This window comes from Puma concolor, chromosome C2 (genome assembly GCF_028749965.1).
Source record: "Puma concolor isolate L17-30 chromosome C2, mPumCon1.1.hap2, whole genome shotgun sequence".
NCBI classification, from domain to species: domain Eukaryota; kingdom Metazoa; phylum Chordata; class Mammalia; order Carnivora; family Felidae; genus Puma; species Puma concolor.
This window is the reverse complement of record NC_141675.1, coordinates 77,376,616-77,390,015: the sequence shown is the minus strand read 5'-3', so window position 1 is coordinate 77,390,015 and position 13,400 is coordinate 77,376,616. Positions and strand designations below refer to the sequence as shown.

Sequence of the window (13,400 nt, the reverse complement as noted above, 5' to 3'; positions counted from 1 at the left end):
AGGAAAAAAAGAATCAAATGTGACCTAACGTAAACTATGAATTATGATTCAGAAGAGTGGAAGTCATTGCCATTTCTGTGGCTTCAAATACCAAGATTGCCTGGCTGCCTGTGGTACTCAGGCTGACTTTTGTTGCTCTGCCCCATAAAAGGGCGTCTACTGCAGTGACTGCATGGGGCTGTTATGGGTTGAACTGTGTTCCTCAAAAAGCTGTAAAATCCATGAGACGCCTGGGTGATCATCAGACTCTTGGTTTTGGCCTAGGTCACGATCTCATGGTTTGTGGGTGTGATACCCATGTTGGGCTCTGTGCTGGCAGTGCAGACTCTTGCACACTCGCACACTCTTGTGCTCGCTCTCTCTCTTTCTCAAAATAAAGAAATAAAGTTAAAAAAAATAAAAAAGATGTGACATCCTAATGAGCAAAACCTGTGAATATGACCTGATTTGGAAATAGGGTCTTTGTGGATGATCAAATTAAGATGGGGTCATTTAATATCCTTATAAAAAGGGGAAATTTGGACTCAGAGATACACCCACACAGAGAAAACACCACTGAAGGTTGCAGTTATGTTGTCACAAAGCCAGGGAACTACCAAAAGCTAGGAGAGAGGCCTGGAACCAACCCTTCCCTGAAACAAATGAAAACATTATGCTATAATGAAAGAAACCAGGCATAGAGGCCATATATTGTGGGATTCCATTTATATGAAATATGTGGAGTAGGCAAATGTGCTTAATGGATACAGGGTTCATTTGGGGGTGATTACAATGTCCTGGAATTTGGGAGTGGTGATGGTGTCCACCTTGTGAATATACGAAAAATCACTGAATTGTACACTTAGTGTGTACAATTATATCTCAATTTAAAAGGATAGTGTGTGTGTGTGTGTGTGTGTGTGTGTGTGTGTGTGTGAGTTATATCTCAATTTAAAAAGTAAACACAAGTTTGGGAAATATGAATATGATCTGATTGATGCCAGGCCATAAGCAGCCCTCACCAAAAAGCTGAGAGATTGAAATGTGCGAGACAGCAGTGAATAGATTCTCAGTTCAGTTTTTGGCTACATTCAGTTCAGATTTGGTTGCAGTGTATGTGCAAGAGCTTTAAATCTGCACAATAATACATCATTGATCTTTGGGATTTCAACCAGTCAAGATAATTGACAAGACTGAGTCTTTTTTTTTTTTTTTTTTTTTTTTTTCTGCCGCAGTTAGGACTTCCTTAGGAATCTTGAGTGTGTGTGTGTGTGTGTGTGTGTGTGTGTGTGTTATATCTCCAAGGCTCAAAACTTGAGCAAGCCACTTGAAATTATAGAAATTGTCATTACTAATATTATTGATACCATGAAGAAACTATTTATATCCCATCTCTTATTTCAAGTACTCATGTGAGCAGCTTTTCTCCTCAACTGTCAGCCAACTTCACTGTGGAAGAGTATACTCACCGCCCGTTTCTTCTCTGTATTAGTTAGGACAGGTTAGAATTCTTTAACAAACGGACCCACACTTCCTTCTCATGCTGGTTCTAGTCAGCAGGCAGCTCTCCTCCACAAAATCATTTGGAAAGTCAGGCTTCTTCTGTCTATGGCTCTATCCTTCTCTGAGGCCTAGTGCCCATTTATATCCCACAGTGAAAGGGGAAAAGACTTGGAAGAGAACATGTGAAAGATTGTATGACTGCAGCTGGAAAGCAATATTTTCTGTTGTGACAGAAAAATCTGATTAGCTCTCCGGAGAATGCTCTGGCTTCATGGCACTATTGAATAAAGTTTCACAGCACAACACCAAGTTTACACAGTCATCTCTGTTCCTACTGTGAGTACACATAGGCGTGATCTAGCACATGAACTTCTACATTTACATTCTTTTGTTTTTCTTAAAAACCTCTTCCGCTCAGCCAGTAGAGCATGCAACACTCGATCACACACACACAAAACCTCTTCTGATTAACCGATCTATTTTCCTAAGTTGCAACACAACAATGAAAATGACATAATAAGCAAAGCACAGGCAAAATGAAGGAAGTGCCTTAGCCAAGAGGAATGACGTGCTATTATGTAGCACTTAGTGAGACAAATTAAATGAAAAGGCAACTTCAGAATATAACAATTCATCGCAATGATCAAGAGACTGTCAAACGGTCACACAGTCTGTCAGCAGCAGCATGGTGGCACTTGCTGGCTTGCCACATTCCCATAGATTTGGTCTATAAGGAGACCAAATAGATTTAGACAATTTATTATTTACACAGATAGTAAGAGAAAGATCAGCATGGTATCAGTTCCCTGCATCCCTAATTCCACAGGATGACACCAAATAGGAGGGGCTAGACGACAGATCCCAGGAACTGCTGTGGAGGAGCGGGGCAGGGTAGGCACTTGTAGGACACTGACAGTGAGTGCCCTCTTAAATTTTGCCCAGTGGGTGTGTCACTGGCTTACCTTGGTCCCTGCCCTGTTGAGGAGCCTACTCTAAACTATTATTAAGCAGTTCAGTAGATTTACAAAGAAGTTTGTAGCCATACCAAAGGGGCTGGGGAGCACAGGCAGAAAGTTTGGCATTCAACCAAAACCAGGGAAATAGACGAGAAATGACCTATAGCTAACACCTCCAAGATAGAGATGAGAACCTGCCTCAAAACAGCTCCACACCATGCTCCTCTCCCCTTGATCCAGGAAGAATTTCAGGCCATTCAGAACTGTTAAGTCTTGCCTACAACAGCCTTTGTGGAGGCATTCCAAATTGCTAGGATGCCTCTGCCGAGCTGTTCCCCCAGAGGCCAATATCAGAATTGAGAAGACAAAGCTGAATTTATTGCTTCTTATAATAAGGGAAAGCTATGCTCCTCATGCACAGTTTCTCCAAGCAGAGCAGACTGTTGATCTTACATCATTTTTGAGCAAGGTGGAATTCAGGGACTGGCAAATTTTAGGGGGCATTAGAGAGTGATATCACCTGTAGGAGCTGATTGTTGTTGAAGGCTGACAGAGGCATTTGTTTGTAAATGGCCGGCTATTGGAAGGGAAGGCTGTCCTTACTATGCTGTCCTTGATGGGTGGATACCTTCAGACTGCTGCCTGTTTCCAGGGCTTCAAGGCAATCCTACTTTCCTAGGAGTTGGAACCTGTTTTTATTTCCAAGAGGCAAAAGAATATGAAAATAGTCCCAGTGAACAAAGATATTCCATTGTGTTCTTTTCCTCTGAAACTTCCAGACTGCTTTCTGACCACTTGATGGACTGTGGAGACCACCAGAGGCCAATGGAATCTAGAAAAACCTTGTTTCAGTGGTGAACTTTTGGAGGGAAGGGGCTGGGCCTCATTTGCCTTTAATCTTCTGCCTAGTCCTAGCATATAACAGGTGTGCAATTCACAATGAATGAAGTACTAGAAATCACATTCCTTAGAAATAACAGAAAAAGGAAAGAGAGGTTTTTTTTTTCTTTTGTCTATTTTTGTATCTATATGAGATTAGATGTTAACTAAACTTACTGTGGCAATCATTTCATGAGCTATGTGAGTCAAATCATTAGGCTGTACACCTTTAACTTACATAGTGAAGTAGTCAAGTATATCTCAATAAAACTGGGGGAAACGTTCTAAAAAGAAAAAAAGATGGCTCAGAGCCTGGAGCCTGTTTCCGATTCTGTGTCTCCCTCTCTCTCTGCCCCTCCCCCGTTCATGCTCTGTCTCTCTCTGTCCCAAAAATAAATAAACGTTGAAAAAAAAAATTTAAAAAAAAAAAAAGAAAAAAAGAGAAGGTTTGGTTATCAGACAAGATACCCATGCATTTCACTAGGTTGCCCCGTTACAGTAAGACAGGTAACATTAATGGTTATGTCCGCGGTTGGTACCATACAGATTTAGGTGAAACGCACAGTGCGTGTATTTTATGTGCCAAGTGGTTGTGTCATGTCACCTAATTGTCAAGACCCCAGGTATCTATTCCTGTTAAGAAGGATCATGAAGATGAAAACTGATGAGGACAGCTCTACCAACTTAGTGAACCCTGAAGTTTTCCAGAGAAGGCAGCCTCTTTGGGCCAGGGTGTTGTAAACTCCGACTTGCTGGCAACTGCACCCATTTTCCACCGTCCTCTCTGACCTAGGTTGTGATGGGAACCACTCCGGAGAAAGAGAGCACAAGTGTCTGCAGAGCGCGGGACTGGGGTCCCGGGAGGAGGAGGAGCGGGTGGGAGGATGCGCAGCGGGAGGTGGCGCCGGGCTCGGGCTCTCATTGGCCCAGCGGGCGCCCCTCCTCGCGGGGCCGGCTCCGCGACGGCTGGAAAAGCGGCAGTGCCCAGTGGTGAGAGGCGCAAGCGACCTCCGCCACCGAGCAGACATGGCCGAGTACACGCGGCCGCGGAACTGGCTGGCGCTGATCCGCCTTCGAAACCCGCCGGTCAACGCCATCAGGTAACGGGCTGGGTTGCCTCCAGCCCGGGCACGGAGGGCCCTTCGCCGCCTGCCTGCTCCGAGGCTTTGACTTTCCCCTGCTGGATTAAAAGCAGAGAGACACCGACACAGACAACCGCGGCGAATGCCAGGGCCTTGTGCATAGGTTAGCTTGGTTAACGTTCGCAGCGAACTCCTACCGGTGTTTCACTGGTGAGGAAACTGAGGCTCAGAGGCAGACAGATGGCCTCTAAGTGGGCGAGCTGGACTCCAACACGGGCCATACGTGCCAGTTTCCTGCTCTTCTACTTGCTGGCAGCTTTGACTTCTCATGTGTACATTCTGTTCTAAAGGCACAATGCCCGCTAGACCTTGACCTCTTACTTCCCAATCTCGAATATAGGCTGCCCTAATAAAGTGTAACTCATAAGATTTAGAAATCTGATGATAAAGTTTCCTATTAATGCCAAGGCAGTGAGTAAAGGTGAATTGTGGCCTGGACAGAAATGCAAAGTTCTTTCTCCTGATTTGCTCTAAACTTAAAGGCTTTAGTGCTGTAGTGGAGGATCCATTTGGAGTAAGCCTAGTAAGTAGCCTATGGAGTAGACTGTGCAGTTTATCTTCTTTGGTTTCATCATGGAGCACCTTCGCCCCTTTTATTATTTTTTTTTTCTTTAAAAAACATTTTTTTAAAGGTTTATTTATTTTTGAGACACAGAGAGAGTATGAACGGGGGAGGGTCAGAGAGAGAGGGAGACACAGAATCTGAAACAGGCTCCAGGCTCTGAGCCATCAGCACAGATGCCTGACGCGGGGCTTGAACTCATGAACCGCAAGATCATGACCTGAGCTGAAGTTGGACGCTTAACCGACTGGGCCACCCAGGCGCCCCACCTTTGCCTATTTTAAATTCTCCCACCTACGTGTGCAATGCGCTTACGGCATTGCTTTCAAAACCGAGATTAATGCTAGTTGTTTTTGTTTTTGTTTTAATTAATGAGGTTATTAGATAGGTTTGGTCTTCCATATCTTTGGAAAAAGGATAATGATCCATCAGCCCAGGATAGAGCCATCCATCCTCGGAGAGTAGGATTAGCCAAAATTAAAATTTATAATGAATATATAAAACAGGGTGAAAGACCTTTGGTCAACATTCTTAGCACATACCGCTGGAACAAAAAAGAGAGACTGGATTGAGGAGACCTGCTAATTTTACCTGAATTTTTATCTTAGTGTCCTCAGATTTGATTTTACCATATTAATATAATAATTTTTATTTTTCAGATGAGTTATTGCATTTAGTCATGCAAAAAAAAGTGCAGCAATGAAAATCATACAAGGATGATATGTCCACTTTCTTGTCATTCTCAGAAAAAAAAGCAAAATAACTTATTTTGGTTTTGATGAAGCAAAACATAATATAATTACATATCCATTTTGGACTTGTCTGTATTTTAGTTAGAATTACTAAATATTAGGACTCTGCCTCAGCCTCTGCTCATAAGAGGAAACCATGCCCATCAAGAACTTGGGGGAAACGTTTCACAGTCTAACACCCATAACTGGAAATATTTTCTCATAGCTATTTTAAACGTTTCTAGTCGTTAGCCTGACCCTTCCCCTCTTGTAAGAGAAACATTTGTATCTACCTCATAAAGTTGTGGTGAAGTTTACATATGCTGGAAGTCATAAACTGGCATGGAACATGTGTTAGCTGCCCTCATTGCAAGGCCCTCCAGCAGGCCCTGCTGCCTGGGGTTCATTTCAGCTTCCTCAAGTTTTCTCTACTTGGGGATACTTTCCTGCCCTTTCTTCTGTCTTCTTCTGAAGTTATATATGTGGATATTTTCTTCTCTCTCTTTTTGTCAGCTTCATCATTTTCCATAATTTTATCTTCTTTTCCACTTCATCTCCCCTCTGCCTCCATCCTTGCTGTCACTGCATCTAGTTTATTTTGCACCTCATTTATAGCATTTCTTAATTCACTGTGACTATTTCTTAGCTCCTTGATCTCTGCAGCAATAGATTCTCTGCTCCCTTTTATGCTCTTTTCAATCCCAGTTATTAATTTTACGACCGTTATTCTAAATTCTTTCTCAGTTACATTGTTTATAACTGTTTTGAGCAGTTCTCTGGCTGTCATTTCTTCCTGGAATTTCTTTTGCGGAGAATTCTTCCGTTTCGTCATATTGGCTAGTTTTCTGTCCCTTATGTGTTTTTTTCAACGTTTTTTTTTAAATTTATTTTTGGGACAGAGAGAGAGACAGAGCATGAACGGGGGAGGGGCAGAGAGAGAGGGAGACACAGAATCAGAAACAGGCTCCAGGCTCCGAGCCATCAGCCCAGAGCCTGACGCCGGGGCTCGAACTCACGGACCGCGATCGTGACCTGGCTGAAGTCGGACGCTTAACCGACTGCGCCACCCAGGCGCCCCTGTCCCTTATGTGTTTTAATAGCTTGTTATGTCCAGGGCCTGGCCGTTCAGAAGGTGTTTTTGGAGTGTGTTTTGTGCTCTCTGTTGAGACTCTGGTTGCTTTGTCTCCCTACTCATAGTGGTGGTTTGGAACTTCTACCGCGTGTGCTATGATTTGTTCCTTGAAGTATCCCTGGAGAAAAATTTTAAAAGGGGGGGTTGTGGTGAAAAAGGCCTTATCCTATACAAGGAGAGAAATGACAGGGTGGGGAAAAGTAAAAGAAAAAAAATTGCCCAGGAAGACAATCAGAGAAACTATATGGCTAGTCCAGAGAGAGAGAGGAAAATAAAAAAGGAGATACAGAAGAGGTGTTAAAAGAATAGATTTTAAAAAAATGTCTGTTTAAACAAACCAACAGCCAGAATAACCCAACTAGAGAAGGGAAGAAATAAGAGGAAGAAAAGAAAAAAATATGTATCTACATATACACAGAAAATAAGAATTGACCATGAATCAAATCAGAGAATGTAAATCCCCGAGACCAATATCTGACAGTGCCTTGGAACTAGTGTCTGCCCTGGTCTGGAGGGGCTGTCTGGTTGGTCAGTGTCGATCTTGCTCTGTTAGACGGCCAAGTTACTAGGCATGGAGGGGCGTGGTTTGGTGTAGGCAGGTCCCGCCTCCACTGTGGCCCTGATCCCTGAAACCCCACCTTGTTGGTGATGGAGAGAAAAATGGCGACGCCCCAGTCTCTCCTTCCTGGACTGGGTGTCCCAAACCACTCTGTTTAGGCCCTCCTCACAGTGCCACGTGGGTGTGAGTGGGCCACTATGTCCCGTTCCACTGTCTCCTGCGCCTCCCTGGTGCTTGGCTGGGATTCAAACCCTTATGTCATAAAGGAACTGGGTGCCCCCGTTCTGGGGTAGTGTCACCACCCACCCAGCCGACAAAGGGCCTCTAGCTGGTGGGCGCCTGCAGGGTCTTTTGTCCTTGGAATGGCTATTTGCCTTCTTCCCACAGCATTCAAGGGAGAGGATTGCTCTCTCCCACTGTTGGGAGCTAGCTACCTAGACTGGGGCTGACTCCCCTCCTCTCTAGGTGCAGGAACAGGGCAGAGAAAGCCCCACGGTTAGAAATTGGTTCTTTCTCCATTTTTTCCGTTCCCTCATCTGTGGTTTTTCAGTTGTCCAAATACAATCCTACACTTCCACAGCCTCTCTTTCTCTTCCTTTTCTCCACAGAAGGGGATCCCTCCCCTCCGCGCCTACACCACCCATTTTATCTCTACCAGTTCGTAATCACGCACCTATGGCTCACCATGTTGTCCCTGTGGGCCCCTGGAGATGTTTCTGTCACTCTGTAGCCCGGATTCCTGGAATTCCATGTCTGCTGACCTCAATACTGCTGTGTTTGAGGGAACTTCGGGTCCCCCTACTTCTCCACCACATTGACTCCTCTCTCCCCAACTGCCCTTTAAAATTCTCCCACTTCTTAAATGAGAGTGCATCCAGAGGATTTACACTCAACTCATTTTGCCTTTGGCTGACTCATTCAATCTTGACTATAGCTCTCTTTTATAGATGACTCCCTCATCAACTGAAACTTAGCAAAATTTACTGCAAGCCCTTTTTTTCCCCAGATCTTGCCTCTGCCTCCTAAATTAGTTTTAGCTTTGGCTGTCAGTGACAGAAAACTCAAAAGAGTAGTGGATTAAACAAAATAAGGTTGATTTCTTTCATAGCAGTGTCTTAGAATGATGTGATTGTTCCACAATCATCAGGGTTCCCAATTCTATTTATCTTTTGCTCTGCCATCCTCATTTCAGGTCTTCCACCTCTTGGTCCATGATGGCTGCCTATGATCTAGCCATCACATCCCCATTCCTGCCAGAAAAGGAAAAGAGAAAAGCATACCCAATCCTTTAAGAACTCTTCCCAAAGTTGGATATACCAAATCTGCTTCCATCCTATTGACCACAACTTAATGCCTTAGGCTGACTTTACTGCATCACAAGCTGGAAAATGCAACCTTTATTTTGGGCAGTCATGTATCCAGCTAAAAACTAGATGCTTAATATTTTGAAGAAAGTGGGGAAGGTTGGATATTTGGGGTAATTTGAAGCCCTTGACACATCTCTTGGGTTGTTTGTTTTAGACTATTTCAGTTTTCTTATATTTTGCCAATATGACAAATTGAAAGTAATTTCTTCTCACTGTGAATGTCCACATCACTTTATTTGTATTTTCATTATAGCACTCATCTTAGTGTGACATTTTGTCATTTCCTAGGATGTTATAAGCTCCTTTCAGTATACATAGAAGATGTACAATAATATTTTTAAATTGATTAGTGCTGCTTCTAAGTGGCCAAAGTTACAGCAAACTGTAGGAAAATACTATTTTTTTAAAATTTTAGGGGCGCCTGGGTGGCTCAGTTGGGTGAGCATCTGACTTTGGCTCAGGTCATGATCTCGCGGTCCGTGAGTTTGAGCCCCGTGTCGGGCTCTGTGCTGATAGTTCAGAGCCTGGAGCCTGTTTCAGATTCTGTGTCTCTTCCTCTCTCTGACCCTCCCCCATTCATGCTCTGTCTCTCTCTGTCCCAAAAATGAATAAACTTAAAAAAAAATTTTTTAATGCATTTGGAGCACCTGGGCACCTCAGTCAATTAAGCATCTGAATTCAGCACAGGTCACGATCTCATGGTTCATGAGTTTGAGCCCTACATTGGGCTCTGCACTGACAGTACAGAGTCTGCTTAGGATTCTCTCTGTCCCTCCCCGACTCGCTTGCTCTCTCTCAAATAAATAAATAAACTTAAAAACAAGAAAAAGCTTATTCATTTATTTAGTCCAGTGCTTAATTCACAGTTGACATGTTTATTATTAGTTGATCAAATTAGTGAAAACTGAATAGTGAGTAACTAGGGTTTTTATACATTGCGTGTGTGTTTCAATTTTCATTGTTAGGAAAGGAAAAAAGTCTGAGATGGTATAAATTTAATTCTAATGCCTCGTCTAATTTTTTTTCTTTTAGTACATCTGTACTCCGTGGAATAAAAGAGGGACTGCAGAAAGCTATAACAGACCATACAGTAAAAGCCATTGTGATTTGTGGAGCAGATGGCAAATTCTCTGCAGGTAACCAGTCTCTAACTCTTTCTCATTATCTTTGGAATCCAACCACAGCCTGAGACCGATGCTGCCTTAGCCGTCCCTGTGGGTAATACCATAGGGTGGGTAATGGATATGGGAGACTTGAATGGGAATGGGAAACATTGCAGAGAGACAAGAGTCACAGAAAGACGCAGAAAGACCCAGAGAAGATTCTCTTTTGTATTGGATGGGCCTTTGGAGGACACCCAGGTTTGATGGGTGTTATACCTACTAATATACACCTGTTGTTACATACCTGCTCTGCATATATCTCCACCCCATGGGAGCTTGGACGAATCCCTGTAATCTCCTGAACTCCTCAATTTCTCTGTTTAGAAAGTGGATAGTAGTATCTATCTTAATAGGTTTTTGTGAGGTTACGTGAGATATATCTGAAAGTCCCTAGTGCAGTGCCTGCATCAGAAGATGTTCAATAAATGTTATTTTTTATTTCTTTCTGACAGAGACTTGAAATTGAATTCATTTTTTTTCTTTAAAAAAATTTTTTTTAACGTATATTTATTTTTGAGACAGAAAGAGACAGAGCACGAGCAGAGGAGGAACAGAGAGAGACGAAGACACAGAATCTGAAGCAGGCTCCAGGCTCTGAGCTGTCAGCACAGAGCCTGATGTGGAGCTTGAAACCACAAACCACGAGATCATGACCTGAGCCGAAGTCAGACACTTAACTGGCTGAGCCACCCAGGCACCCCTGAGTTCATTTTTCTTCTAATAGTCACCCATCTCAGTGACCATGACTATCTTTATTGGGTTATTCTATGAAGATGCAAAAATATTGAAAACATATGGCAAAAGAATCTGAAATGGTGATTCAGTGGTATTTGTAGTAGCTTTTCTTCTTTTCCCAAATGAATATATTATGCCTTTTGTCCTATATGAAGGCCTGTGTAATGTTACTGTAGCCAATGGAATTTAATGTATGTTAATTGCAGCCTGAGAAGAAGTAGATATTGGAATCATGACAGTAAAGAAATGTAAAAATGATAATCATTATAAAATTACCATTTATCTTGCCTGCTATGTGCCAGTACTATATGGGTTATTTATTTATTAATAATGAAAACAGTAGTATTTTTACACATACTTTAATCCTCAGTAAATCCTACAATCTCCATTTACAGATGATAAGGATGAGCCTGAGAGAGATTAAAATAATGTGCCAAACATTAATCAGTTATGAAATGGCTTACTTGTTGTTTTGAAACTTCAGGTCAGAAGCCCAAGATAGTGACTTTGCACCATGGAGAGAGGGATCCCAATTATGGAAAACTCAATATTTGTTTGTAAGAAAGAAGGTAGAAAAGGGAGAATGTAGTTAGAACTCAGGGATAGAAAAAAAAAGTTCTCCTAGAAAAGCATTAGAGGTGGTTAGACTTAATGGGTTTATACAGAACAATTGGAAAATATACATTCTTCTCAAATTTGCAACATTTACAGATTTGACCAGATACTGGACCACAAGAACTTGTCTTAATAAATTTTACTGGGGCGCTGGGTGGCTCAGTCGGTTAAGCAGCCAACTTCAGCTCAGGTCATGATCTCGCCATCCGTGAGTTCGAGCCCCGCGTCGGGCTCTGTGCTGACAGCTCAGAGCCTGGAGCCTGTTTCAGATTCTGTGTCTCCCTCTCTCTGACCCTCCCCCATTCATGCTTTGTCTCTCTCTGTCTCAAAAATAAACAAACGTTAAAAAAAAATTTTTTTTTAAATAAAAAAAAAATTTTACTTAGAATATGTTCTCTGACAGCAATGCAATTAAACTAGAAATCAATAACAAAAATATAACTAAAAATACTCATATGTTTAGAAATTAAATTCATTTCTTAATCCCTGAGTCAAAGTGAAATCATAATAGAATTTAGAAAATATTTAGAACTGAATGATAGTGAAAATGCAACATATATAATTGAAGGATACAGCTAACGCAAAACTTAGCAGGAGATTTATAACCTTAAAGTATTTATCAGAAAAGAAAACAGACTGAAACATAACGAGTTAAGCATCTATATCAAGGAACTAACCAATGAACTACTAGACCCAATGAAGTAGAAGAAAGGGAATAATGAAGAGGAGAAATTAATGTGATAGAAACAAATGTGATTCAAGACTGTCAAAAGTTAGTTCTTTGAAAGACTAATGAAATCTACAAACCTCTGGAGAGATTGATCAAGAGAAAAAGGGAAGGCACAATGTATATAGGGAATGGCAAATGGGATATCACTGCAGATACTGTAGCCATTAAAAAAGATAATGAAAATATTATGGCTTCCCAATATGACTCAAGTGGAAATAAAAAACCATTAAAGAAATCGAATCAGTAATCAAAAATCTCACAGAGTAAATTCCCATATTAGTTTCCTTGGGCTGCCATAACCGATGACTTGTGGAGGGTAGAAGTTCAAACCAAGGTATCTGTATGGTCATTCTTACTCCAGAGGCTCTAGGGAAGACTCTTTGCTTGCCTCCTCTAGCTTCTGTGGTTGCAGGCAATCCTTGGTGTTCCTTGGCTTATTGCTTTATCACTCCTGTCTCTTTCCATGGCCTTCTCGCCTGCGTCCAGATTTCCCTGATCTTATATAGACCCACCCAAATCCAGTATGACCTCATCTTTACTCAGTTATATCTGCAAAGACCCTATTTCCAAATAAGGTAAGTTTCACAGGTCTGCGTGGGCACCATTCAATCCAGTACTCTTTCTAACTCATTTCATGATGCTAGCATAATCTTGATACCAACACCTATCAAGGCCAGTATGAAAAAGCAAAACTTACAAATGAAATTTGCAATGAAAGGAAAGCAAAATGAAAGGCAAGTTTCATTCATAAACATAAGTATAAAAATCTTAAATAATACATCATAAAATTGAATCTAACAATATATAAAAAGTGGAAGGCATCACTTTTTTTTCCCGGAAATTCCAGATTGGTTGAACATTATAAGATTAATGTAGTTCATTCTATTAAAAGATTAAAACAGAAAAATCATATGCATTTGTTAAGAACTGCAGAAAAAACATTTGATATCATTTGACATGCATTAAAAATAAAAATTTTTAGGGGCGCCTGGGTGGCGCAGTCGGTTAAGCGTCCGACTTCAGCCAGGTCACGATCTCGCGGTCTGTGAGTTCGAGCCCTGCGTCGGGCTCTGGGCTGATGGCTCGGAGCCTGGAGCCTGTTTCCGATTCTGTGTCTCCCTCTCTCTCTGCCCCTCCCCCGTTCATGCTCTGTCTCTCTCTGTCCCAAAAATAAATAAACGTTGAAAAAAAAAAAAATTAAAAAAAAAATAAAAATTTTTAGTAAACTAGGTATAGAAAGAAAATGTCTTAATCCATTTTTGAAAACCAATAGAAAACATCAGATAAAATGGTAAGTTGAAAGCCTTCCTGGGGCACCTGGCTGGCTCAATCAGTAGAGCATGAGAC

At 41.8% G+C, this 13,400-nt stretch overlaps 1 protein-coding gene across 1 annotated transcript in view; it reads left to right on the top strand.

Annotated features, from left to right (window-relative positions):
- Nucleotides 1-4,257: 4,257 nt before the first annotated feature.
- The window catches only part of EHHADH (enoyl-CoA hydratase and 3-hydroxyacyl CoA dehydrogenase), a 46,676-nt gene continuing 37,533 nt past the window's right edge, over nucleotides 4,258-13,400 (top strand). Inside the window, exons 1-2 of the mRNA XM_025913824.2 lie at nucleotides 4,258-4,417; nucleotides 9,843-9,946. Of these exons, the coding sequence (XP_025769609.1) occupies nucleotides 4,344-4,417; nucleotides 9,843-9,946 (178 nt within the window). The 5' untranslated portion in view covers nucleotides 4,258-4,343. The remainder of the gene's footprint in view (nucleotides 4,418-9,842; nucleotides 9,947-13,400) is intronic.